At 46.1% G+C, this 26,109-nt stretch overlaps 2 protein-coding genes across 2 annotated transcripts in view; one reads left to right on the top strand and one right to left on the bottom strand.

The window, feature by feature from the left end:
* The window catches only part of LOC311124635 (receptor expression-enhancing protein 3-like), a 58,243-nt gene extending 37,831 nt beyond the window's left edge, over positions 1-20,412 (bottom strand). The window contains exons 1-2 of the mRNA XM_084198748.1: positions 20,037-20,412; positions 3,481-3,553 (exon numbers count right to left, since the gene is read on the bottom strand). Of these exons, the coding sequence (XP_084054874.1) occupies positions 3,481-3,553; positions 20,037-20,068 (105 nt within the window). The 5' untranslated portion in view covers positions 20,069-20,412. The remainder of the gene's footprint in view (positions 1-3,480; positions 3,554-20,036) is intronic.
* A 2,541-nt stretch (positions 20,413-22,953) lies between these two features.
* The window catches only part of LOC311124638 (putative JmjC domain-containing histone demethylation protein 2C), a gene marked incomplete at its 3' end in the record, with an annotated part of 47,689 nt that continues 44,533 nt past the window's right edge, over positions 22,954-26,109 (top strand). Inside the window, exon 1 of the mRNA XM_084198751.1 lies at positions 22,954-23,340. Within this exon, the coding sequence (XP_084054877.1) occupies positions 23,179-23,340 (162 nt within the window). The 5' untranslated portion in view covers positions 22,954-23,178. The remainder of the gene's footprint in view (positions 23,341-26,109) is intronic.

Below are 26,109 nucleotides of genomic sequence, written 5' to 3'. Positions count from 1 at the left end.
AGGGGGCTGAGGAGAGAGGGAGAGTAGCATGGTGAGATGGAGGAGGAGAGAGAGAGGGCTGAGGAGAAAGGGAGAGTAGCAGGGTGAGATGGAGGAGGAGAGAGAGAGGGCTGAGGAGAGAGGGAGAGTAGCATGGTGAGATGGAGGAGGGGAGAGAGGGCTGAGGAGAGAGGGAGAGTAGCATGGTGAGATGGAGGAGGAGAGAGAGGGCTGAGGAGAGAGGGAGAGTAGCATGGTGAGATGGAGGAGAGAGAGAGGGCTGAGGAGAGCAGGAGAGTAGCATGGTGAGATGGAGGAGGAGAGAGCGAGGGCTGAGGAGAGAGGGAGAGTAGCATGGTGAGATGGAGGAGGAGGAGAGGGCTGAGGAGAGAGGGAGAGTAGCATGGTGAGATGGAGGAGGAGGAGAGGGCTGAGGAGAGAGGGAGAGTAGCATGGTGAGATGGAGGAGAGAGAGAGGGCTGAGGAGAGAGGGAGAGTAGCATGGTGAGATGGAGGAGGAGAGAGAGAGAGGGCTGAGGAGAGAGGGAGAGTAGCATGGTGAGATGGAGGAGAGAGAGAGGGCTGAGGAGAGAGGGAGAGTAGCATGGTGAGATGGAGGAGGAGAGAGGGGGCTGAGGAGAGAGGGAGAGTAGCATGGTGAGATGGAGGAGAGAGAGGGCTGAGGAGAGAGGGAGAGTAGCAGGGTGAGATGGAGGAGAGAGAGAGGGGGCTGAGGAGAGAGGGAGAGTAGCATGGTGAGATGGAGGAGGAGAGAGAGGGCTGAGGAGAGAGGGAGAGTAGCATGGTGAGATGGAGGAGGAGAGAGGGGGCTGAGGAGAGAGGGAGAGTAGCATGGTGAGATGGAGGAGGAGAGAGAGGGCTGAGGAGAGAGGGAGAGTAGCATGGTGAGATGGAGGAGGAGAGAGAGGGCTGAGGAGAGAGGGAGAGTAGCATGGTGAGATGGAGGAGGAGAGAGGGAGAGTAGCATGGTGAGATGGAGGAGGAGAGAGGGGGCTGAGGAGAGAGGGAGAGTAGCAGGGTGAGATGGAGGAGGAGAGAGGGAGAGTAGCATGGTGAGATGGAGGAGGAGAGAGAGGGCTGAGGAGAGAGGGAGAGTAGCATGGTGAGATGGAGGAGGAGAGAGAGGGCTGAGGAGAGAGGGAGAGTAGCAGGGTGAGATGGAGGAGGAGAGAGGGCTGAGGAGAGAGGGAGAGTAGCAGGGTGAGATGGAGGAGGAGAGAGGGCTGAGGAGAGAGGGAGAGTAGCATGGTGAGATGGAGGAGGAGAGAGAGGGCTGAGGAGAGAGGGAGAGTAGCATGGTGAGATGGAGGAGAGAGAGAGGGCTGAGGAGAGAGGGAGAGTAGCATGGTGAGATGGAGGAGGAGAGAGAGAGGGCTGAGGAGAGAGGGAGAGTAGCATGGTGAGATGGAGGAGGAGAGAGGGCTGAGGAGAGAGGGGGAGTAGCATGGTGAGATGGAGGAGGAGAGAGCGAGGGCTGAGGAGAGAGGGAGAGTAGCATGGTGAGATGGAGGAGGAGAGAGGGCTGAGGAGAGAGGGAGAGTAGCAGGGTGAGATGGAGGAGGGGAGAGGGGGCTGAGGAGAGAGGGAGAGTAGCATGGTGAGATGGAGGAGGAGGAGAGAGAGGGCTGAGGAGAGAGGGAGAGTAGCAGGGTGAGATGGAGGAGGAGAGAGCGAGGGCTGAGGAGAGAGGGAGAGTAGCATGGTGAGATGGAGGAGGAGAGAGGGCTGAGGAGAGGGAGAGTAGCAGGGTGAGATGGAGGAGGAGAGAGAGGGCTGAGGAGAGGGAGAGTAGCAGGGTGAGATGGAGGAGAGAGAGGGCTGAGGAGAGAGGGAGAGTAGCATGGTGAGATGGAGGAGGAGAGAGGGAGAGTAGCAGGGTGAGATGGAGGAGGAGAGAGGGCTGAGGAGAGAGGGAGAGTAGCATGGTGAGATGGAGGAGGAGAGAGGGGGCTGAGGAGAGAGGGAGAGTAGCATGGTGAGATGGAGGAGGAGAGAGAGGGCTGAGGAGAGAGGGAGAGTAGCAGGGTGAGATGGAGGAGGAGAGAGAGGGCTGAGGAGAGAAGCATGGTGAGATGGAGGAGGAGAGAGAGAGGGCTGAGGAGAGAGGGAGAGTAGCATGGTGAGATGGAGGAGGAGAGAGGGGGCTGAGGAGGGAGGGAGAGTAGCATGGTGAGATGGAGGAGGAGAGAGGGGGCTGAGGAGGGAGGGAGAGTAGCAGGGTGAGATGGAGGAGGGGAGAGGGGGCTGAGGAGAGAGGGAGAGTAGCATGGTGAGATGGAGGAGAGAGAGGGCTGAGGAGAGAGGGAGAGTAGCATGGTGAGATGGAGGAGGAGAGAGGGGGCTGAGGAGGGAGGGAGAGTAGCAGGGTGAGATGGAGGAGGGGAGAGGGGGCTGAGGAGAGAGGGAGAGTAGCATGGTGAGATGGAGGAGGAGAGAGGGAGAGTAGCATGGTGAGATGGAGGAGGAGAGAGAGGGCTGAGGAGAGAGGGAGAGTAGCAGGGTGAGATGGAGGAGGAGAGAGAGGGCTGAGGAGAGAGGGAGAGTAGCAGGGTGAGATGGAGGAGGAGAGAGAGAGGGCTGAGGAGAGAGGGAGAGTAGCAGGGTGAGATGGAGGAGGAGAGAGAGAGGGCTGAGGAGAGAGGGAGAGTAGCAGGGTGAGATGGAGGAGGAGAGAGAGGGCTGAGGAGAGAGGGAGAGTAGCAGGGTGAGATGGAGGAGGAGAGAGAGGGCTGAGGAGAGCGGGAGAGTAGCATGGTGAGATGGAGGAGAGAGGGAGAGTAGCAGGGTGAGATGGAGGAGGAGAGAGAGGGCTGAGGAGAGAGGGAGAGTAGCAGGGTGAGATGGAGGAGGAGAGAGAGGGCTGAGGAGAGAGGGAGAGTAGCATGGTGAGATGGAGGAGGAGAGAGAGGGCTGAGGAGAGCGGGAGAGTAGCAGGGTGAGATGGAGGAGGAGAGAGAGGGCTGAGGAGAGCGGGAGAGTAGCAGGGTGAGATGGAGGAGGAGGAGAGAGAGAGAAGGCTGAGGATATTCTCGAAACTAATCTCTCCTAAACCTGTTGGCCACATGCTCAATTTAGCATTCCTGTAAGGTACCTGCTGGGATCATTCTAGTAAGGACAGGAGGCCAGCCTTTACAGTGTCCTGCTGCAAGTCTCCACAGATAGATAGCGAGCATGTCACTGTGTTTGATCCAGTCATAGGCAGTTAACTCCCATTCACATGCCTGGACTTGTTCTCAATACCTTCAGACCAGACATGGAGTACCGGTAAGTGGCATGGGGTTCACCCAATGAATCATAAATACACTAGATCCCTGTGTTGAAGTCCCCATGCCCCCATCTTGGCACTCCCCCACCATTGGAAACATCTTTTGGAAGCTTTAGAAAATGCATCCGTTTATCACATGTATTCTATTGCAGACACCTTAATACACACTAGTATGATGAAATCAATGATGTGGAAATAAGGGTTTTGGTACTTACATATTCCTTGACGTTTTTGGTTTTCACTGCTTTGTAGGAATAGTATGCAGGATACAGAGTCCCGAAGACGAGGCTGTGGAGAGACCAGAGGAATATGAAACTATCAGCGTCAAGGCAAAGGGTTTTCCACCAAGAGCACATAAAGGAGACAACTTCAGCTCAACTAAAGAAGCAACAAGCCAGCTCCATATCACAGCCTGCAACGTGTTGCTGTGTTGAACCAGCCTCCCACATCTAGCCTAGTGGCAGGAGGATAAACTAACACTCCCTACACATGGGGGAAGCTGACCCGGTCTCACAACATATACATTTCATCCAACATGTGCTCTTCATTTACATCCTGGGACCCAAGCTTGTCTGGGAGGGGGCATTGGGTTCAGTGGGGACTCCGGGAGAGAACACAACCCAGCACGTCCCAGTGAGAGGATGATCCAGAACACAACCCAGCACGTCCCAGTGAGAGGATGACCCAGAACACAACCCAGCACGTCCCAGTGAGAGGATGACCCAGAACACAACCCAGCACGTCCCAGTGAGAGGATGACCCAGAACACAACCCAGCACGTCCCAGTGAGAGGATGACCCAGAACACAACCCAGCGCGTCCCAGTGAGAGGATGACCCAGAACACAACCCAGCACGTCCCAGTGAGAGGATGACCCAGAACACAACCCAGCACGTCCCAGTGAGAGGATGACCCAGAACACAACCCAGCACGTCCCAGTGAGAGGATGACCCAGAACACAACCCAGCACGTCCCAGTGAGAGGATGACCCAGAACACAACCCAGCACGTCCCAGTGAGAGGATGACCCAGAACACAACCCAGCACGTCCCAGTGAGAGGATGACCCAGAACACAACCCAGCACGTCCCAGTGAGAGGATGACCCAGAACACAACCCAGCACGTCCCAGTGAGAGGATGACCCAGAACACAACCCAGCGCGTCCCAGTGAGAGGATGACCCAGAACACAACCCAGCACGTCCCAGTGAGAGGATGACCCAGAACACAACCCAGCACGTCCCAGTGAGAGGATGACCCATACCAGAGCGCGTCCCAGTGAGAGGATGACCCATACCAGAGCGCGTCCCAGTGAGAGGATGACCCATACCAGAGCGCGTCCCAGTGAGAGGATGACCCATACCAGAGCGCGTCCCAGTGAGAGGATGACCCATACCAGAGCGCGTCCCAGTGAAAGGATGACCCATACCAGACGTACTACATCAGGCTACGGTTCTTATATTTTTGTTCAGTATATAGTTAACTTCTACTGGAAACAAGGCAAACATTTTAATTTGAGTCAGGATAATGACCAGGACAGATCTGGATCTAAATGTCTTGTCATTTTAACCATAAAAGATGGCTGAAAGGAACACTGCTAAATTGTGCTTTAGCAACAGATCTGTATTTCCACAGGGGAAAGAAATCAGCCCTTTACCCTGTAGCTGAAACCAGATGTTGGAGTTGATCTCCGCCTGGATCTTAAAATCTTCCCCGCTAGCTCTCTAGCCCAGTAACTCTACATCTGGCTCTCTCCCAGGCATTGTGCATGCTAGGAGCTGTGTACAGTCAGAATTATTATTTTTTTAACCAGGAAACTGGGAAAGTTAACCTGAAACAGAATGTCAAGGCTTGTGTGCGGGTATATTTTTTCAGCTGCGTGCTACTAGTGAGGCCCCATTTCACAAAATTGTTTCAAGAAGCCTCTCTGCAGGCTCCGTCTCCTTCATGTTCAGGGTTTATGGAGAAATATGCCTCCTCCCCAGTGTGAAAATACTGCAGCCTGCCCGAGCGGGAAACTGTCTATTTCTGCAGGCCAGGTAAACAATGACTGGTAACGCTTTATTTGGATCGTCTGTAGAGCATCTACAGATGGACTATCATAATAATAATAATAATAATAATAATAATAATAATAAAGCCATTTAGCAGATGCTTTTGTCCAAAGCGACTTACAGTCATGCGTGCATACATTTTTTGTGTATGGGTGGTCCCGGGGATCGAACCCACTACCTTGGCGTTACAAGCGCCGTGCTCTACCAGCTGAGCTACAGAGGACCACATTCCGTAGCATTTCAACTTACTATCTATTAACACTAGCTCCAACCCTAACCCTAGCCTTAACATTAACCCTAACCCTAACCCTAACCCTAGCCTTAACATTAACCCTAACCCTAACCCTAGCCTTAACATTAACCCTAACCCTAACCCTAACCCTAGCCTTAACATTAACCCTAACCCTAACCCTAACCCTAGCCTTAACATTAACCCTAACCCTAACCCTAACATTAACCCTAACCCTAACCCTAACCCTAGCCTTAACATTAACCCTAACCCTAACCTTAACCCTGACCCTAACCCTAACCCTAACATTAACCCTAACCCTAACCCTAACATTAACCCTAACCCTAACCCTAGCCTTAACATTAACCCTAACCCTAACCCTAACCTTAACATTAACCCTAACCCTAACCCTAACCCTAGCCTTAACATTAACCCTAACCCTAACCCTAACATTAACCCTAACCCTAACCTAACCCTAACCCTAACCCTAACCTAACCCTAACCCTAGCCTTACCATTAACCCTCCCACTAACCCTTATTCTAAACCTAACCATAACAAGCAGTTGCTTTATCAACAGGTAGTTTGTTGATAGTATGACCATCGTTAAGCATCTACAGATGGGAAATGCAGACTATCCAAATAAAGCCTGACAGAGTGGAGCCAGGACAACAACCTCTCCTTCAACGTCAGCAAGACAAAAGGAGCTGATCGTGGACTACAGGAAACGGAGGGCCGAGCACGCCCCCATTCACATCGACGGGGCTGTAGTGGAGCGGGTCGAGAGCGTCAAGTTCCTCGGTGTTCACATCGCTAAGAATCTATCATGGTCCAAACACACCAACACAGTCGTGAAGATGGTACCGTCAGATCCTCAAAGTTGTTCAGGCGCTACAGAGGGTAGTGCGTAGTGCCCAGTACATCACTGGGGACGAGCTCCCGGCCATCCAGGACCTCTACACCATGCAGTGTTTTAACTGACCAGGTATCCCCCTTTCCCTTCCCAGAAGACTGAGGAATACTTTATTTTTTCACTATTCAACTATCTGCATTTACACTAACTTTGACTCATCACATACGCTGCTACTGTTTACTGTCGGTCACTTTATTCCTAGTTACACAGGAAGCGGCACAGGTCCTAATCCAGGCACTTGTCATCTCCCGTCTGGACTACTGCAACTCGCTGTTGGCTGGCCTCCCTGCCTGTGCCATTAAACCCCTACAACTCATCCAGAATGCCGCAGCCCGTCTGGTGTTCAACCTTCCCAAGTTCTCTCATGTCACCCCGCTCCTCCGCACACTCCACTGGCTTCCAGTTGAAGCTCGCATCTACTACAAGACCATGGTGCTTGCCTACGGAGCTGTGAGGGGAACGGCACCTCCTTACCTTCAGGCTCTGATCAGTCCCTACACCCAAACGAGGGCACTACGTTCATCCACCTCTGGCCTGCTGGCTCCACTACCTCTGCGGAAGCACAGTTCCCGCTCAGCCCAGTCAAAGCTATTTGCTGCTCTTGCACCCCAATGGTGGAACAAGCTCCCCCACGATGCCAGGACAGCGGAGTCACTGACCACCTTCCGTTGACACTTGAAACCCCACCTCTTAAGGAATACCTGGAATAGTATAAAGTAGTAATAATAATAATAATAATAATATGCCATTTAGCAGACGCTTTTATCCAAAGCGACTTACAGTCATGCGTGCATACATTTTTGTGTATGGGTGGTCCCGGGGATCGAACCCACTACCTTGGCGTTACAAGCGCCGTGCTCTACCAGCTGAGCTACAGAGGAAGTAATTGACTCAGTACTGGTACTCCCTGTATATAGCCATGTTATTACCTGGTACCCCTGCACATCCACTTATTACTGGTACTTCCTGTATATAGCCATGTTATTACCTGGTACCCCTGCACATGGACTCAGTACTGGTACTCCCTGTATATAGCCATGTTATTACCTGGTACCCCTGCACATCCACTCAGTACTGGTACTTCCTGTATATAGCCATGTTATTACCTGGTACCCCTGCACATGGACTCAGTACTGGTACCTTGTATACAGCCATGTTATTACCTGGTACCCTGTGTATATAGCCATGTTATTACCTGGTCCCCTGTGTATATAGCCATGTTATTACCTGGTACCCTGTGTATATAGCCATGTTATTACCTGGTCCCCTGTGTATATAGCCATGTTATTACCTGGTACCCTGTGTATATAGCCATGTTATTACCTGGTCCCCTGTGTATATAGCCATGTTATTACCTGGTCCCCTGTGTATATAGCCATGTTATTACCTGGTACCCTGTGTGTATAGCCATGTTATTACCTGGTACCCCTGTGTATATAGCCATGTTATTACCTGGTCCCCTGTGTATATAGCCATGTTATTACCTGGTCCCTGTGTATATAGCCATGTTATTACCTGGTCCCCTGTGTATATAGCCATGTTATTACCTGGTACCCTGTGTATATAGCCATGTTATTACCTGGTCCCCTGTGTATATAGCCATGTTATTACCTGGTCCCCTGTGTATATAGCCATGTTATTACCTGGTACCCCGTGTATATAGCCATGTTATTACCTGGTCCCCTGTGTATATAGCCATGTTATTACCTGGTCCCCTGTGTATATAGCCATGTTATTACCTGGTCCCCTGTGTATATAGCCATGTTATTACCTGGTCCCCTGTGTATATAGCCATGTTATTACCTGGTCCCCTGTGTATATAGCCATGTTATTACCTGGTCCCCTGTGTATATAGCCATGTTATTACCTGGTCCCCTGTGTATATAGCCATGTTATTACCTGGTCCCCTGTGTATATAGCCATGTTAATACCTGGTACCCTGTGTATATAGCCATGTTATTACCTGGTCCCCTGTGTATATAGCCATGTTATTACCTGGTACCCTGTGTATATAGCCATGTTATTACCTGGTACCCTGTGTATATAGCCATGTTATTACCTGGTCCCCTGTGTATATAGCCATGTTATTACCTGGTACCCTGTGTATATAGCCATGTTATTACCTGGTCCCCTGTGTATATAGCCATGTTATTACCTGGTCCCCTGTGTATATAGCCATGTTATTACCTGGTCCCTGTGTATATAGCCATGTTATTACCTGGTACCCTGTGTATATAGCCATGTTATTACCTGGTACCCCTGCACATGGACTCAGTACTGGTCCCCTGTGTATATAGCCATGTTATTACCTGGTCCCCTGTGTATATAGCCATGTTATTACCTGGTCCCCTGTGTATATAGCCATGTTATTACCTGGTACCCTGTGTATATAGCCATGTTATTACCTGGTCCCTGTGTATATAGCCATGTTATTACCTGGTCCCCTGTGTATATAGCCATGTTAATACCTGGTACCCTGTGTATATAGCCATGTTATTACCTGGTCCCCTGTGTATATAGCCATGTTAATACCTGGTACCCTGTGTATATAGCCATGTTATTACCTGGTCCCCTGTGTATATAGCCATGTTATCGTTTCTCATTGTGTATTTATTATTACGTATTTTACTTGTCTATTGTATCTCGATTGTCTTTCTCTCTGCGTCGTTGGGAAGGGGCCGTAAGTAAGCATTTCACTGTTAGTCTACACCGGTTGTTTACGAAGCATGTGGCAAATAAAAATAGATTTGATCAATTCCAAACAAGAAATTGCCTCAGAGTATCCTTGAGAGTATAGCTAACCTACTGCCACCTGGGGGTATGGAGTGTGATGGTCTGGTAGTGATGTCTAAACTATTTGCACTCTGAACAGACATTTCCTTACACTATCTAATACAGTTGAATATGCTGTAGGTATCCTATTGATATCCTACCGGCAGCTTCTGTTCAAAGGGGAAAAACACTTGGTGACGTGTAATAATATGAATGCTTATTTTGGTGAATGCTTTATAAAATTAGCTTAAAAAATGGTGAACTAAGTCGTTGCCAGCATTGCTCTCCAGTAGGAAGGAATGTTAGTATTTTCTTCCCAGTGTATATCTACTTGTATGGTGTGTCTCCTGCCTGCTGTCTGTGTTGTGGGTGGAGCTAGACACCTGCTGTCTGTGTTGTGGGTGGAGCTAGACACCTGCTGTCTGTGTTGTGGGTGGGGCTAGACACCTGCTGTCTGTGTTGTGGGTGGGGCTAGACACCTGCTGTCTGTGTTGTGGGTGGGGCTAGACACCTGCTGTCTGTGTTGTGGGTGGAGCTAGACACCTGCTGTCTGTGTTGTGGGTGGAGCTAGACACCTGCTGTCTGTGTTGTGGGTGGAGCTAGACACCTGCTGTCTGTGTTGTGGGTGGAGCTAGACACCTGCTGTCTGTGTTGTGGGTGGGGCTAGATGCCTGCTGTCTGTGTTGTGGGTGGAGCTAGACACCTGCTGTCTGTGTTGTGGGTGGAGCTAGACACCTGCTGTCTGTGTTGTGGGTGGAGCTAGACACCTGCTGTCTGTGTTGTGGGTGGAGCTAGACACCTGCTGTCTGTGTTGTGGGTGGGGCTAGACACCTGCTGTCTGTGTTGTGGGTGGGGCTAGACACCTGCTGTCTGTGTTGTGGGTGGAGCTAGATGCAGACCTCCATTAATACAACAAGTAGCAGTTACAGCCTTCCTTAGGTCCCTGTTGGAAGGAGGCTGGAGAAAGGAATGTCTGACTACAGCCAACCAGGACTATTCTTAGAGACCCTGTATAGCTCCTCTGCTGTTTCTATGGCAACGGCTAAATAAACGGCCTGTCATGGTGGAGGCGAGTGAGGTAGATCCCTGGACAGAGGCCATGAAACAGAAAACGAACAGGGAGAGAATTTCACCCTTATACGCTCAGTTTATTAGGTACACCCACCAAGTACCGGGTTGGACCCCCCCCTTTGCCTCCAGAACAGTGAATTCTTCAGGGAATCAATTTGCTCAATTTGTATCAAGGGACCGAACGTGTTCTAGGAAAACATTCCCCAGACTAATACATCACCAGCCTGTACCGTTGACACCAGGCAGTATGGGGCTATGGACTCATGCTGCTTACACCAAATCCTGACTGCCATCAGCATGGCGCAACAGGAACCGGGACTGGCCGGACCAGGCAATGTTTTTCCATTGTTGGCGATCGCGAGCCCATTGGAGCCGTTGTTGTTTTTATCTGATGGGAGATATGAAATTGAGCTCGAATTTCCATTGATTATCCTTGATGTTTCTACAAATTGATGAGTCCATCTGTGATAAATTCAACTGATTGGACATGATTTGGAAAGGCACACACCTGTCTAAAGTGCATTCGAAAGGATTCAGTGTTGTGACGCAACAAAATGTATAGCGCATAGAATTAAAAAGGTATTGTCGGATATTATTCATTCTAATCAGACAGGTTTTTTACATGGAAGATACATTGGAGATAATATAAGGCAAGTACTGGAAACAATAGAACACTATGAAAAATCTGGGAAACCAGGCCTACTATTCATAGCAGACTTTGAAAAGGCATTTGATAAAGTACAACTGGGGTTTATATATAAATGGAACATTTCAATTTGAGAATCTCTTATAAAATGGGTTAAAATCATGTATAGTAACCCTAGGTGTAAAATGGTAAATAATGGCTACTTCTCAGAAAGTTTTAAACTGTCAAGACGAGTGAAACAAGGTTGTCCAATATCGGCATATCTATTTATTATGGGCATCGAAATATTAGATATTAAAATCAGATCCAACAATAATATCAAAGGATTAGAAATTCAGGGCTTAAAGACAAAGGTGTCATTGTACGCTGATGATTCATGTTCTTTTAAATCCAAAATGTGGATCCCGCCACAGCCTGAGAAAGGATCTAGACACATTTTCTAACCTCTCTGGATTACAACCAAATTATGATAAATGTACTAGATTACGTATTGGATCACTAAAAAAATACTACTTTTTACCTTACCGTGTAGTTTACCAATAAAATTGTCTGATGGTGATGTGGATATACTCTGTATAAAATATCCATAAATAAATACATTCTCACTCCAATCAATTTTACTAGAAAGTTTACAAAAATAGATAAGATCTTGCTACCATGGAAAGGTAAATACCTGTCTATTTGTGGAAAAATCACCCTGATTAACTCTTTAGTATTATCCCAGTTTACCTATTTGCTTATGGTCTTGCCTACACCTAGCGAACAGTTAAAAAAATATATATATTTTCCATTTTATTTGGAACGGCAAGCCACACAAAATTAAAAAGGGCCTATTTATAATGAATATGAATTCGGAGGGCAGAAATTAGTAAATATTAAAGCATTAGACCTCTCACTAAAGGCTTCAGTCATTCAAAAAGGTATACTTAAATTCAAACTGGTTCTCTAGCAGATTAGTAAGAATGTGTCGCCCTACGCTCAATAATGGCCTTTTTCCCTTTATTCAGATTATAACCTCCCACTTTCAGTTATTTGAAAAGGAAACCTCCCAAATTTCACTATTTCTAAAACAAGCCATATAAAGTTGGTTGCAATTTCAATTTAATCCACCAGAAACTACAGAACAAAATGCAACAAATAGTGGTTAAATTCAAATATACTAAATGATTTAAAAAATGTTTTTAAAAAGGCATAATCTTCGTTAATTATATCATAGGTAGGACTGTTGGAGGTGTCGCACATGCAACTAACGAAAACATCTGGAAATGTCTGCTCTACCCAAAATTACAACCAAATAATTGCAGCCTTACCGCAAAAATGGAAGAGGAAAGTGGAAGGGGGAGAAAGTAAAGAACTTGTCTGTCTGTCGGCATTAAAGACCATAATTGGTTAAAGAAAACTGTGATAGATACAAAAGTATACCAGTTTCATTTATGGACCAAACGTGCCATATACATTTAGATTGCAAAATAGTTGGGATGAGATTTTTGACATTCCGATTCCATGGCACATGTTTTAGACCATATAAACTCCAGTCGTACTTTATCAAAAGCCTTTTCAAAGTCAGCAATGAATAGCAGGTCTGGTTTCCCAGAATGATAGTCATTATTCTTAAAATACAAATTAATCTAAAGGATTCCACCCCAAATACAGTATAAATGTGTGAACGGTGTTAGAGTTATAATGTAGTGTCAACCCACTAACAGAGGGGGAGGAGTTAGAAACTGTTGAGAAAGCATTCCAGGGTGAAGGGGACTAAGAAACGGTTTAACGGTCGTCCTTCTAGACACAGAAGGCCAACCATCTCTGCAGCACTCCACCAATCAGGCCTTTATGGTAGAGTGGCCAGACGGAAGCCACTCCTCAGTAAAAGGCACATGACAGCCCGCTTGGAGTTTGCCAAAAGGCACCTAAAGACTCTCAGACCATGAGAAACAAGATTCTCTGGTCTGAATGCCAAGTGTCACGTCTGGAGGAAACCTGGCACCATCCCTACAGTGAAGCATGGTGGTGGAAGCATCATGCTGTGGGAATGTTTTTCAGCGGCAGGGACTGGGAGAGTAGTCAGGATCGAGGGAAAGATGAACGGAGCAAAGTACAGAGAGATCCTTTATGAAAACCTGCTCCAGAGAGCTCATGACCTCAGATTGGGGCGAAGGTTCACCTTCCAACAGGACAACAACCCTAAGCACACAGCCAAGACAACGCAGGAGTGGCTTTGGGACAAGTCTCTGAATGTCCTTGAGTGGCCCAGCCAGAGGCCGGACTTGAACCCGATCTACCATCTCCTGAAAATAGCTGTGCAGCGATGCTCCCCATCCAACCTGACAGAGCGTGAGAGGATCTGCAGAGAAGAATGGGAGAAACTCCCCAAATACAGGTGTGCCAAGCTTGTAGCGTCATACCAAAGAAGACTCGAGGCTGTAATCACTGCCAAAGGTGCTTCAACAAAGTACTGAGTAAAGGGTCTGAATACTTAGGTAAATGTTATAGTATGTATGTATGTATGTAAGTACAGTGGGGAGAACAAGTATTTGATGCACTGCATATTTTGCAGGTTTTCCTACTTACAAAGCATGTAGAGGTCTGTAATTTTTATCATAGGTACACTTCAACTGTGAGAGACGGAATCTAAAACAAAAATCCAGAAAATCACATTGTATGATTTTTAAATAATTAATTTGCATTTTATTGCATGACATGAGTATTTGATCACCTACCAACCAGTAAGAATTCCAGCTCTCACAGACCTGTTAGTTTTTCTTTAAGAAGCCCTCCTGTTCTCCACTCATTACCTGTATTAACTGCACCTGTTTGAAATCGTTACCTGTATAAAACACACCTGTCCACACACTCAATCAAACAGACTCCAACCTCTACACAATTGCCAAGACCAGAGAGCTGTGTAAGGACATCAGGGATAAAATTGTAGACCTGCACAAGGCTGGGATGGGCTACAGGACAATAGGCAAGCAGCTTGGTGAGAAAGCAACAACTGTTGGCACAATTATTAGAAAATTGAAGAAGTTCAAGATGACGGTCAATCACCCTTGGTCTGGGGCTCCATGCAAGATCTCACCTCGTGGGGCATCAATGATCATGAGGAAGGTGAGGGATCAGCCCAGAACTTCACGGCAGGACCTGGTCAATGACCTGAAGAGAGCTGGGATCACAGTCTCAAAGAAATCCATTAGTAACACACTACGCCGTCATGGGTTAAAATCCTGCAGCGCACGCAAGGTCCCCCTGCTCAAGCCAGCGCATGTCCAGGCCCGTCTGAAGTTTGCTAATGACCATCTGGATGATCCAGAGGAGGAATGGGAGAAGGTCATGTGGTCTGATGAGACAAAAATAGAGCTTTTTGGTCTAAACGCCACTCGCCGTGTTTGGAGGAAGAAGAAGGATGAGTACAACCCCAAGAACACCATCCCAACCGTGAAGCATGGAGGTGGAAACATAATTCTTTGGGGATGCTTTTCTGCAAAGGGGACAGGACAACTGCACCGTATTGAGGGGAGGATGGATGAGGCCATGTATCGCGAGATCTTGGCCAACAACCTCCTTCCCTCAGTAAGAGCATTGAAGATGGGTCGTGGCTGTGTCTTCCAGCATGACAACGACCCAAAACACACAGCCAGGGCAACTAAGGAGTGGCTCCGTAAGAAGCATCTCAAGGTCCTGGAGTGGCCTAGCCAGTCTCCAGACCTGAACCCAATAAAAAATCTTTGGAGGGAGCTGAAAGTCCGTATTGCCCAGCGACAGCCCCGGAACCTGAAGGATCTGTATGGAGGAGTGGGCCAAAATCCCTGCTGCAGTGTGTGTGCAAACCTGGTCAAGACCTACAGGAAAGGTATGATCTCTGTAATTGCAAACAAAGGTTTCTGTACCAAATATTAAGTTCTGCTTTTTTGATGTATCAAATACTTATGTCATGCAATAAAATGCAAATGAATTACTTAAAAATCATACAATGTGATTTTCTGGATTTTTGTTTTAGTCTCTCACAGTTGATGTGTACCTATGATAAAAATTACAGACCTCTACATGCTTTGTAAGTAGGAAAACCTGAAAAATCGGCAGTGTATCAAATACTTGTTCTCCCCACTGTATGTATGTATGTATGTATGTATGTATGTATGTATGTATGTATGTATGTATGTATGTATGTATGTATGTATGTATGTATGTATGTATGTATGTATGTATATATATATATATATATATATGCAAACATTTCTTACACCCAGTTTTTGCTTTGTCATTATGTGGTATTGTGTGTAGATTGAGGGGGAAAAAACAATTACCCATTTTAGAATAAGGCTGTAACGAAACAAAATGTTGAAAAAGTCAAGGGGTCTGAATACTTTCCGAAGGCACTATCTGTGACCAACAGATGCATAATCGGTATTCCCAGTCATGTGAAATCCATAGATTAGGGCCTAATTAATTTATTTCAATTGACTGATTTCCTTATATGAACTGTAACGCAGTAAAATCTTTGAAATTGTTGCATGTTGCGTTTATATTTTTGATCAGTGTAGTTAGAAAAACAAACAAAAAATGACCCACCAACATTTCCGTTGATGTAAGCAAATGTAATCATCCATAAACAGAGAGTAGAATCCACTGTATATCACATGACTCATTATGCATTCCTATTCCATGATGCCTCAAAACAAATCAATCATGAACACACCTTATAACGACATACGTACGGAAAGGTCTGAAAAGGACCCAGCCAACACCCAGCCGTCTGGAAAAACTGGTTTGACACATGCTTAAGGTCAGGAATGGAACCTTGTGACTTGGGAGGCAAGATCATCAACTAAACCATAACATGATTAAATAACTAATAACCACTTAAACAAGGCTGTACAATACATGCCCCAGTACTTTGAAAAGTTATTTGTCATCGTCGGTGAATTAAATACTGTGATCAGCCACATGGGCAGGTTAATTTGATTCGGTGAAACCAGAGGAAGAGACGGGTCCGGGTCAAGAATGGTTCAAGCTAACAGGCGGGCCACAAACAGGAACATAACGGCGCAGTATAACAGTGGTGTGCAGAACGGCATCACGGGAACACACAACTCGTCGGTCCTTGTCACGGATAGGCTTTTGCAGCAGACGACAAACCAGGTTCCACTCCCATCAGCTAAAAACAACAACGGTTAGCAAGCCCTGTAGTCTAGAACATGTGTAATCTAATGCATATTGCTAGCTAGCCCTGTAGTCTAGAACGTGTTGTCTAATGCATATGGCTAGTTAGCCCTGTAGTCTAGAACATGTGTAATCTAATGCATATGGCTAGTTAGCCCTGTAGACTAGAACATGTGTAATCTAATGCATATGGCTAGTTAGCCCTGTAGACTAGAACATGTGTTGTCTAATGCTTTTACTTACATTTTAGTCATTTAGCAGAAGCTCTTATCCAGAGCGACTTACAGTTAGTGAGTGCATAATAAATAAATAAAATCACACTGGCCCCCCGTGGGAATCGAACCCACAACCCTGGCGTTGCAAACACCATGCTCTACCAACTGAGCTACACGGGACGTATTACTTTCAAATGAATTGTCTGATTGTTTTGAAGCATTGACAGGATGCCTTTACCAGTGGCTCATGGCCAGTGTAGGCTACAGTTGAAGCACACCGAGTAGACTGTAAATCCTGTGCTGTCTCTACTCCCAATCCAACCTGAAGCACAGTCTCCCCCTTCCATGGACTGTACCCTACAGTAGACTGTAAATACTGTGCCGTCTCTACTCCCAATCCAACCGGAAGCACAGTCTCCCCCTTCCATGGACTGTACCCTACAGTAGACTGTAAATACTGTGCGGTCTCTACTCCCAATCCAACCTGAAGCACAGTCTCCCCCTTCCATGGACTGTACCCTACAGTAGACTGTAAATACTGTGCCGTCTCTACTCCCAATCCAACCTGAAGCACAGTCTCCCCCTTCCATGGACTGTACCCTACAGTAGACTGTAAATACTGTGCCGTCTCTACTCCCAATCCAACCTGAAGCACAGTCTCCCCCTTCCATGGACTGTACCCTACAGTAGACTGTAAATACTGTGCCGTCTCTACTCCCAATCCAACCTGAAGCACAGTCTCCCCTTTCCATGGACTGTACCCTACAGTAGACTGTAAATACTGTGCGGTCTCTACTCCCAATCCAACCTGAAGCACAGTCTCCCCCTTCCATGGACTGTACCCTACAGTAGACTGTAAATACTGTGCCGTCTCTACTCCCAATCCAACCGGAAGCACAGTCTCCCCCTTCCATGGACTGTACCCTACAGTAGACTGTAAATACTGTGCGGTCTCTACTCCCAATCCAACCTGAAGCACAGTCTCCCCCTTCCATGGACTGTACCCTACAGTAGACTGTAAATACTGTGCCGTCTCTACTCCCAATCCAACCTGAAGCACAGTCTCCCCCTTCCATGGACTGTACCCTACAGTAGACTGTAAATACTGTGCCGTCTCTACTCCCAATCCAACCGGAAGCACAGTCTCCCCCTTCCATGGACTGTACCCTACAGTAGACTGTAAATACTGTGCCGTCTCTACTCCCAATCCAACCTGAAGCACAGTCTCCCCCTTCCATGGACTGTACCCTACAGTAGACTGTAAATACTGTGCCGTCTCTACTCCCAATCCAACCTGAAGCACAGTCTCCCCCTTCCATGGACTGTACCCTACAGTAGACTGTAAATACTGTGCCGTCTCTACTCCCAATCCAACCTGAAGCACAGTCTCCCCCTTCCATGGACTGTAGCCTACAGTTCAGTTATGGAATTGTACTGGATTGTGAGTTGTGAGGGGAACTCGGGACGTTTTCTTTCTCTAAAATGTACAAACTCATCCATCCTCTGTCCTCACATACTTGTGGTCAGCAAGCTAACTAGTAGTTTTGGGACAAAACATTGGGAGTCTGTATTGGTTAGGCTACCCGAGTGGTACATTATTCTGGTGGACGGCGACGGAAAATAACCCTACCACAATATAGCCGGCTTTACACAAAAAAATAAGTTTCCTGTCAACAAAAGGCTCGCTAGGAACTCTACTTACAAGATGTAAAGTGAAATGTGTCCTTCACTATCAAATAAACATCTGAATCCAACTTTTGGCCGAACCGCACCATATTCCTGGATGCCACTAGACTACAAACTTCACGAGAGACTTCCTACCACGAAATTTACCACGGTGCACACAGCAGGAATGTAGTGGGGCAAATTCCACTTTACATCTGGGAAGTAGAGTTCCTAGAGATAGATAGATATGCCTTTGTTGACTGGATCCGTTTTTTTGTTGTTGGTGAAGCCAGCTATAGAGTTCGCCAGCTTGTAGTCCTAAAACCCGGAAATTAGTTACCTCTGGTTCGTTCAGCCATTCCTATGCGGAACAACAACACTATCTGAACTGTTCAGAACACTCCAACTTTATTGCTATTCAACGTCAAATCAAATTGTATTCGTCACATGCTTTGTAAACAACAGGTGTAGACTAACAGTGAAATGCTGACTTACGGGGCCCTTCCCAACAACACAGAGAGAAAGAAAATAGAGAAATAATAGAAAAGTTAAACATGTAATAATAGATACACAATGTGTAACGATAACATGGCTATATACACAGGGTACCAGGTAATAACATGGCTATATACACGGGGTACCAGTATCGAGCTGATGTGCAGGGGTACGGGATTATTGAGGTAGATCTGTACATAAAACTAGGAATAAAGTGACAGATAGTAAACAATAGCAGCAGCGTATGTGATGCGTCATAAAAAATTAGTGCAAAAAGGGTAGCTTAGTGGTTAAGAGCGTTGTGCCAGTAACCGAAAGGTCGCTGGTTCTAATCCCCGAGCCGACTAGGTGAAAAATCTGTCGATGTGCCCTTGAGCAAGGCACTTAACCCTAATTGCTCCTGTAAGTCGCTCTGGATAAGAGCATCTGCTAAATGACTAAAATGTAAATGAAAGAATAGGGTTTGGGGATAAACGCCAAAAACAAGGTCTGAGGTTAACACAGGCTTAGGAGATCTCATACGTTTTGTTCTATGAGATAATATCAGTCAGTTAACATGACCTTTATGAATTATGAAGCATTCAAGTGCTTTTTCTGATTAAATAAATCCTTCAAAATTCACAATAAGTGATGCTAGCTGATCTCATTGAACAAAACGTATATGATCTCCCAAGCCTGTGTTTACCACAGACCTTATTTTCGTTTATCCAAAAACAACATTAATTTTCCCCACAGGCTTTGTCCAACGAACCATGGCGGAGTTGGACCATTAGTACTGTATTTCTCTCTATATTGTGGTAGGGTTATTTCCCGTCGCTAGCCACCAGAACGATGCACAACTTGGAGTCCAACCCATACACAGTCTGAGACTCCCGATGTTGTGTTCCAAAGATAACTAGCTAAATAGTTTCCAGATAGCATAACTTGACTTACTGACCTGCCTCTAGCTAGTTAAGACGTGGCTAAAGTTGGCTAACTACATCCTTTGGTACAACTCTCACAGGGCCAAAAACGTAAACAACAATAAGCTAACGTTAGGCAGCTTGCTAGCTAACGCGGTGCTAGGTAACGTTAGGTAGCTTGCTAGCTAACGCGGTGCTAGGTAACGTTAGGTAGCTTGCTAGCTAACGCGGTGCTAGGTAACGTTAGGTAGCTTGCTAGCTAACGCGGTGCTAGGTAACGTTAGGTAGCTTGCTAGCTAACGCGGTGCTAGCTAACGTTAGGTAGCTTGCTAGCTAACGCGGTGCTAGCTAACGTTAGGTGTTAGGTAATAGTTCTCAATGTTGACAATATTATGAGTTTATATTTTAACATAACTTTTTCAAATACAACTTCGAAATGAATACCATACAATAAGAGAAATTGCTTTGCCTAAAAGTAATTTAAAGTGTTCCGCTAAAATTAGTGTTAGATAACGTTAGCTAATTGGTTAGCTAGCTAAAGTAGGAACGTTGGCTATCTATCCAGCTAGCTATCGAAAAGTTTTTTTTTTTTTTTTTTTAAAGGTATCTGATAATAATGTCAGCAAGATACAATATAAAAATCGCCCTAACTTACACAACGGTTCTGGAGATCATCCACGACACCATCTTTCCAGATGGAGTTTTGCTGAGAGGAAGAGAGAGGGCCCAGGGTAGGGGCTGGAGAGGTAACGACTACACCGGGGTGGTAACGACTACACCGGGGTGGTCGCCACCGTAAACACTTCAGGGACTATTTAACAAGTTAACTACGAGCTATCATCTCAACCATGTCCGTGACTATGAAAACAAATTAAACGTGCTGTTTCACAATCTAAGTAAAGCAGCCATCGGCTAAAGCGAGAGGTTCCGACTTAGCTAGCTATGTTTTAATGACTTTATTAAAGCTTCCCCAATTCCACCTCCTTCACCTCTCCTATATCTGTGCTTGGCACGGAGAACAGCGCTGACGTAAGAGAAAATAGACCTTCCTCCTGCTTTATCTAACTGGACAGAACTGCCTGTTTACACCAATGCCGCATAACTATTGGCTAGTGAAGATGGTCCATGTGACTTTTAAATCCAATGACAGCGATTAAATATCATACCCAGCTTTTTCAACTCTGATTGGTGTAGATTCGAAGCGTGGGGAGTATAAACCAATCATAGTGCAAAACGTTGAGAATAGTCTTGTTGCTTTACAATGCGCTGTTGTTGCAAGGACGTACAGTGAAATAACAACCTTATTGGTTGGCAGGCATTGATTTAAAAATAGACAAATTATGATGGATCAATGCACATCACTGAGTTTTCATTTGCAGAGAGAGCACATAAAGACCCATAACACAGACAGAAACCTATATCTGTAATTATGGGAAAACATTATATGTATATATCGATTCATTTCATGCCGTGTACATGTTGTACCATGCAGTATTCTATCTTATAAAACACTGTATAATGTCCAACAACCCCAAAAAAAATCAAGGTATTGAGCCGTATCATAGGGTTCTGAAAATATTATGATATACGCAGTAGAGTAGATCAAGAATAAATATTTAACATGGTGAATGTTGATTATTACAATCACAAAAACAGGTGTCTGGTTTATGATTAACCATACTATTCTGTTCTGGTCAGTAGCCTACAGATGGGGGATCAGAGGTAAAGTAGTGCATCAACACCGGTAGCCTCCCTTTCCATTCAGTTGCAGTCGATTTTGTCTGTGAACAGGGGAAAGCCCTGCAGTGTATTTCTACTATTTTAAAGAGATTAAAATAGAAATGTCCACTCCACTCCACATTGAATTAAACCTCAGCACATTACCTAATCCAATCAACCCCAGCTACAGGGGATGTTCTCCAAATGCACTGCAGAGGACCAATGCAATAAGAGACCGTTGTATTAACCCAAATGGGTTTTCTTCCAAGGGCTTTAGTGAGCTATACATTAGCTCACAATACCTTACTGCTAATATACAGTAGTAGACTGCTAACTTATATAGTGATAACCCATTGTCCTAAATTATAGATAGATGTATTTCTATTTAGTAAATGGTTATGTCCAAGAATGTAGGCAGTCTAATGGCCCACGATGATATAGCAACATTAGCAGGACAGGAGACTAAACTCTGATTTTCAGTGGCATGGTGTTCATCACAGTAAATTGACTATTTCCTCATGTCATATAATGTATAATGTATAATGTATCTGGCAACTGATAGAATCTGTGAATTGAACTGTGGACTCCATCCATAGCTCCATCCATAGATAATATTGAATGTTATTCATGAACATGCAGTAGGCTAGAGAGATTCCCCACGGGATCCCTGGTCTCACTGTCAGAAGCGAAACTCAACACAGATCAACTACATTTGCGCATTGAAGAGAAAAGGCTAAAACTCTCCATGAACTGCCAGTGATGGTGTTGCTGCACAATTTCAACATTGCAAGGCCATTAAAAATGTGGAATCTTTAGAAAAAAACAAAAAAAAACATTTATGCCTAAAATGAAATTCCTCTGAGTCAGACAAATGCATTTGTCTCTATAAGGTGCATGTGAAGATTTGATTAATGCATGAAGAAGCAATTGCAGGAATACTTTAGTGATTGCTTCTGACTGAAAGCATGATGCCACTGAAGGGTCCGAGGCCATTTCTGACTGCAATCATTGGTGTTCAAGTGGCTGAAAATTACACTGGTGGAATTGCCTGCTCTGCTTCTGTACATCTCGGCTGGTTGGACTCCTCTGTTTTCAGGAGGAGAGTGTATCTGAGTCCCAAAAGGCACCCTATTCCCTATATAGTGCACAACTTTTGACCACGGCCCATAGAGTAGTGCACTATGTAGGGAATAGGGTGCCGTTTGGCGAAGCAGCACAGCTTAACAGCCGTCTCAGGAGCCCAGTGATATGGCATTCTATCAGCAGCTGGATCTATATATATTCTCCATCTACTGCCCTGACCTGAAGGTAACACAAGGCTGATTGGCTCCAGTGGACAGGCTTTACATACAGCGAGGCACCCTCTCCTTTATATTACAGGCAGTACAGCACAGCCATAAGGCAAGCCTCAGGGGGGAGAGCTGGAAAGGGATAAACAAAGAAACACAATAGCATAAAACATATCATATATTTTTCCCCAAACTGTGGTAGAGCTGCATCAACAAGAGAAAATAAAGCTTAGATGAAAAAAAACAAAAAAAAAACATCCACATAATTTCCTACATTGGTAGGACATTTGAAAGATCTATTGTCTTATGCATTGTATTTGATATCTGTCAAGTTATTATCAAAATATAGCCGTACACCACTAATATTCAATATAATAATACATCATTAGATTTTTTTAGACACATGTATATATTCCTTTTCCTAATATTTTTTGTAGAGCACAATTTTATAATAGTGGTAGGGAATGGATTTGTGTCTGGCGGATGGAGAAGTCTGCTGCTGCGGTTTTTCTCGGTTGTTTGCCTCGGGGAGCGGAGGGATACCCTTTTCTACCATGGCAGCGATGTGCTCCAGTGTTCATTTCCACGGAGCTGAAGATTGACTATTTGCGGGTGTAGACTGCAAGAAATTTAAATCCCCCGGGTTGTGATCGACACTTTAAAAACGAAATAACAGTATTTTTTTTATTTGTTTCTTTAGTGGATTATTTAGTGAGGTTTCATGTAGTACATGTCAGATCGATAGGGCGTCGGTGTTAAAGTTTTCTAGGGTTTTTTCACTCTCAGTGAATGGCCATGGCGGTGGAAGCGCGACCGGAGCTGGTTGGGAAGCGGTTCCTGTGTGTCAGTGGAGACGAGCCGCAGGATCTCGGGGATATCGGGCGCTGGGGCTGGCGAGCTGGTGTCATCCGAGCCGTTACTCACCGAGACAACAACAATTCAGAGTTGACGGTAAGGAATTATATAATTTTTTATGGTTTGCCCGACGGTAAACCGACGAGGCATTTGGTGTTGGTTTTGGCTCCGTAAAACTGAAGTTAGCTGCTTAACGTCGTTAGCTAAATACGTTTAATTGTTAGCTAGCTGGTTTTCAGTCGCTATTGGCATATAGCTATAACAGATACATAGCTAATGTATCTTGTATGAGGTAAATGAGTTGTGTATCTTTATAGCTAGCTAGCTAACTGAGGTAGTTATAAGTGACCGTTTTCTGGCCGTTAGTAGGGGGTAGCGTCGCGAGCGGGCTTGCCAGCTATGGCAGAATTCTAAGAACAAATCAGCTCGAGCTAGTTATCCAACATAGCTGAGGCCGGTTTCCCGAAATCATTTTAACGCTCAATGAATCGTTAGAACCATTGACCTGCGATGAAATGAGCTAGCTAGCCAACGAAGAGTCGACCGCTACATACACAGCTCTACCTACCCTTTCAACGATTTAGACATCAAGGCTGAAATTCCATGACTTAAATAATTAAATTAGCTAGAACCTAAAGTGCATATTAACTACTGGTATGTCCACCAGTTGTATACAGGACAAACATTTTGAATGTGCTGGCTAAATAGGTAAATTATTCCATATTTGTCCAAAGTCACAATGCCCATGGAAAAAACACTACATCTACATGTTTTTTCTCTCCAGATTACTAATGGGAAGTGCACAGCTAGTGTTGCTAATGTAACCTACATGAATACAGTCTGACAGTTAGCCAGCTAAATGAATAGTTGCATTTACAATGGCCCCGTTTTATTAGCCAGGAATGAACAGCTGAGTGAACACAAGGATTTAAGATTAGATCATCATGTCAAACACAACAGCCATTGTACTAGTGTCAGTAGCTAGAAAAGCAACACAATTACACAACAAAAGCTTGCCTGCTGATGATGTAATTTATGTAGGTAGGCAAAATGCACTATTTTCTGTGACAATTGACTGTCTTTACTGGTCTCTACATTGTTGACACGCTGACTATAATCTGTATTTGATTTGGGATGACCTAAAAATGCACTAGCATTGAGAAATAATTTGACTATGGCACCAAGATGACTATCAATAATGAGCTAAATCATATTATTGAGCTCAATTTTAATATGCAAGGCAAGCATGAATACATTAAGTGAAATACATTCCAGTGTCCTGCATTGTAGTTGTCAGTCAGTGTCTAGAAGTGCAGGCTAGGTGTTAAAAGCCCAGCGGCAGCATAGCTCTCTCTACATGCATCAACAATGCAGCCCTCATTTGAATGGAGTAGGGCCATGGTGCAGGCAGGCCATTGAGATGAATGGAGTAGGGCCATGGTGCAGGCAGGCCATTGGGATGAATGGAGTAGGGCCATGGTGCAGGCAGGCCATTGAGATGAATGGAGTAGGGCCGTGGTGCAGGCAGGCCATTGAGATGAATGGAGTAGGGCTGTGGTGCAGGCAGGCCATTGGGATGAATGGAGTAGGGCTGTGGTGCAGGCAGGCCATTGAGATGAATGGAGTAGGGCCATGGTGCAGGCAGGCCATTGGGATGAATGGAGTAGGGCCATGGTGCAGGCAGGCCATTGAGATGAATGGAGTAGGGCCGTGGTGCAGGCAGGCCATTGAGATGAATGGAGTAGGGCTGTGGTGCAGGCAGGCCATTGGGATGAATGGAGTAGGGCCATGGTGCAGGCAGGCCATTGGGATGAATGGAGTAGGGCCGTGGTGCAGGCAGGCCATTGAGATGAATGGAGTAGGGCTGTGGTGCAGGCAGGCCATTGAGATGAATGGAGTAGGGCCATGGTGCAGGCAGCCCATTGAGATGAATGGAGTAGGGCCATGGTGCAGGCAGCCCATTGAGATGAATGGAGTAGGGCTGTGGTGCAGGCAGGCCATTGGGATGAATGGAGTAGGGCTGTGGTGCAGGCAGCCCATTGAGATGAATGGAGTAGGGCCGTGGTGCAGGCAGGCCATTGAGATGAATGGAGTAGGGCCGTGGTGCAGGCAGGCCATTGAGATGAATGGAGTAGGGCTGTGGTGCAGGCAGCCCATTGAGATGAATGGAGTAGGGCCGTGGTGCAGGCAGGCCATTGAGATGAATGGAGTAGGGCCGTGGTGCAGGCAGGCCATTGAGATGAATGGTGTAGGGCCGTGGTGCAGGCAGGCCATTGAGATGAATGGAGTAGGGCCGTGGTGCAGGCAGGCCATTGAGATGAATGGTGTAGGGCCGTGGTGCAGGCAGCCCATTGAGATGAATGGTGTAGGGCCGTGGTGCAGGCAGGCCATTGAGATGAATGGAGTAGGGCCGTGGTGCAGGCAGGCCATTGAGATGAATGGAGTAGGGCCGTGGTGCAGGCAGGCCATTGAGATGAATGGTGTAGGGCCGTGGTGCAGGCAGGCCATTGAGATGAATGGAGTAGGGCCGTGGTGCAGGCAGCCCATTGAGATGAATGGAGTAGGGCCGTTGTGCAGGCAGGCCATTGAGATGAATGGAGTAGGGCCGTGGTGCAGGCAGCCCATTGAGATGAATGGAGTAGGGCCGTGGTGCAGGCAGGCCATTGAGATGAATGGTAGGGCCGTGGTGCAGGCAGGCCATTGAGATGAATGGAGTAGGGCCGTGGTGCAGGCAGGCCATTGTATTTCTCAGTGTGTACTGTACAGTATGAGAGAGACTCTCTTTCACCAATGGCTGGACTGTATCCCATAGCAACAGCAGCTTAGCCACGTGAGTGACAGTTCCTCTGAGTTCACCAGCTCTAG

Source organism: Coregonus lavaretus, assembly GCF_964263955.1.
Source record: "Coregonus lavaretus genome assembly, contig: HAP1_SCAFFOLD_451, whole genome shotgun sequence".
NCBI classification, from domain to species: Eukaryota; Metazoa; Chordata; class Actinopteri; order Salmoniformes; family Salmonidae; genus Coregonus; species Coregonus lavaretus.
Note: the sequence above shows the minus strand (reverse complement) of the source record. Positions and strands in the feature narration are given on the sequence as shown.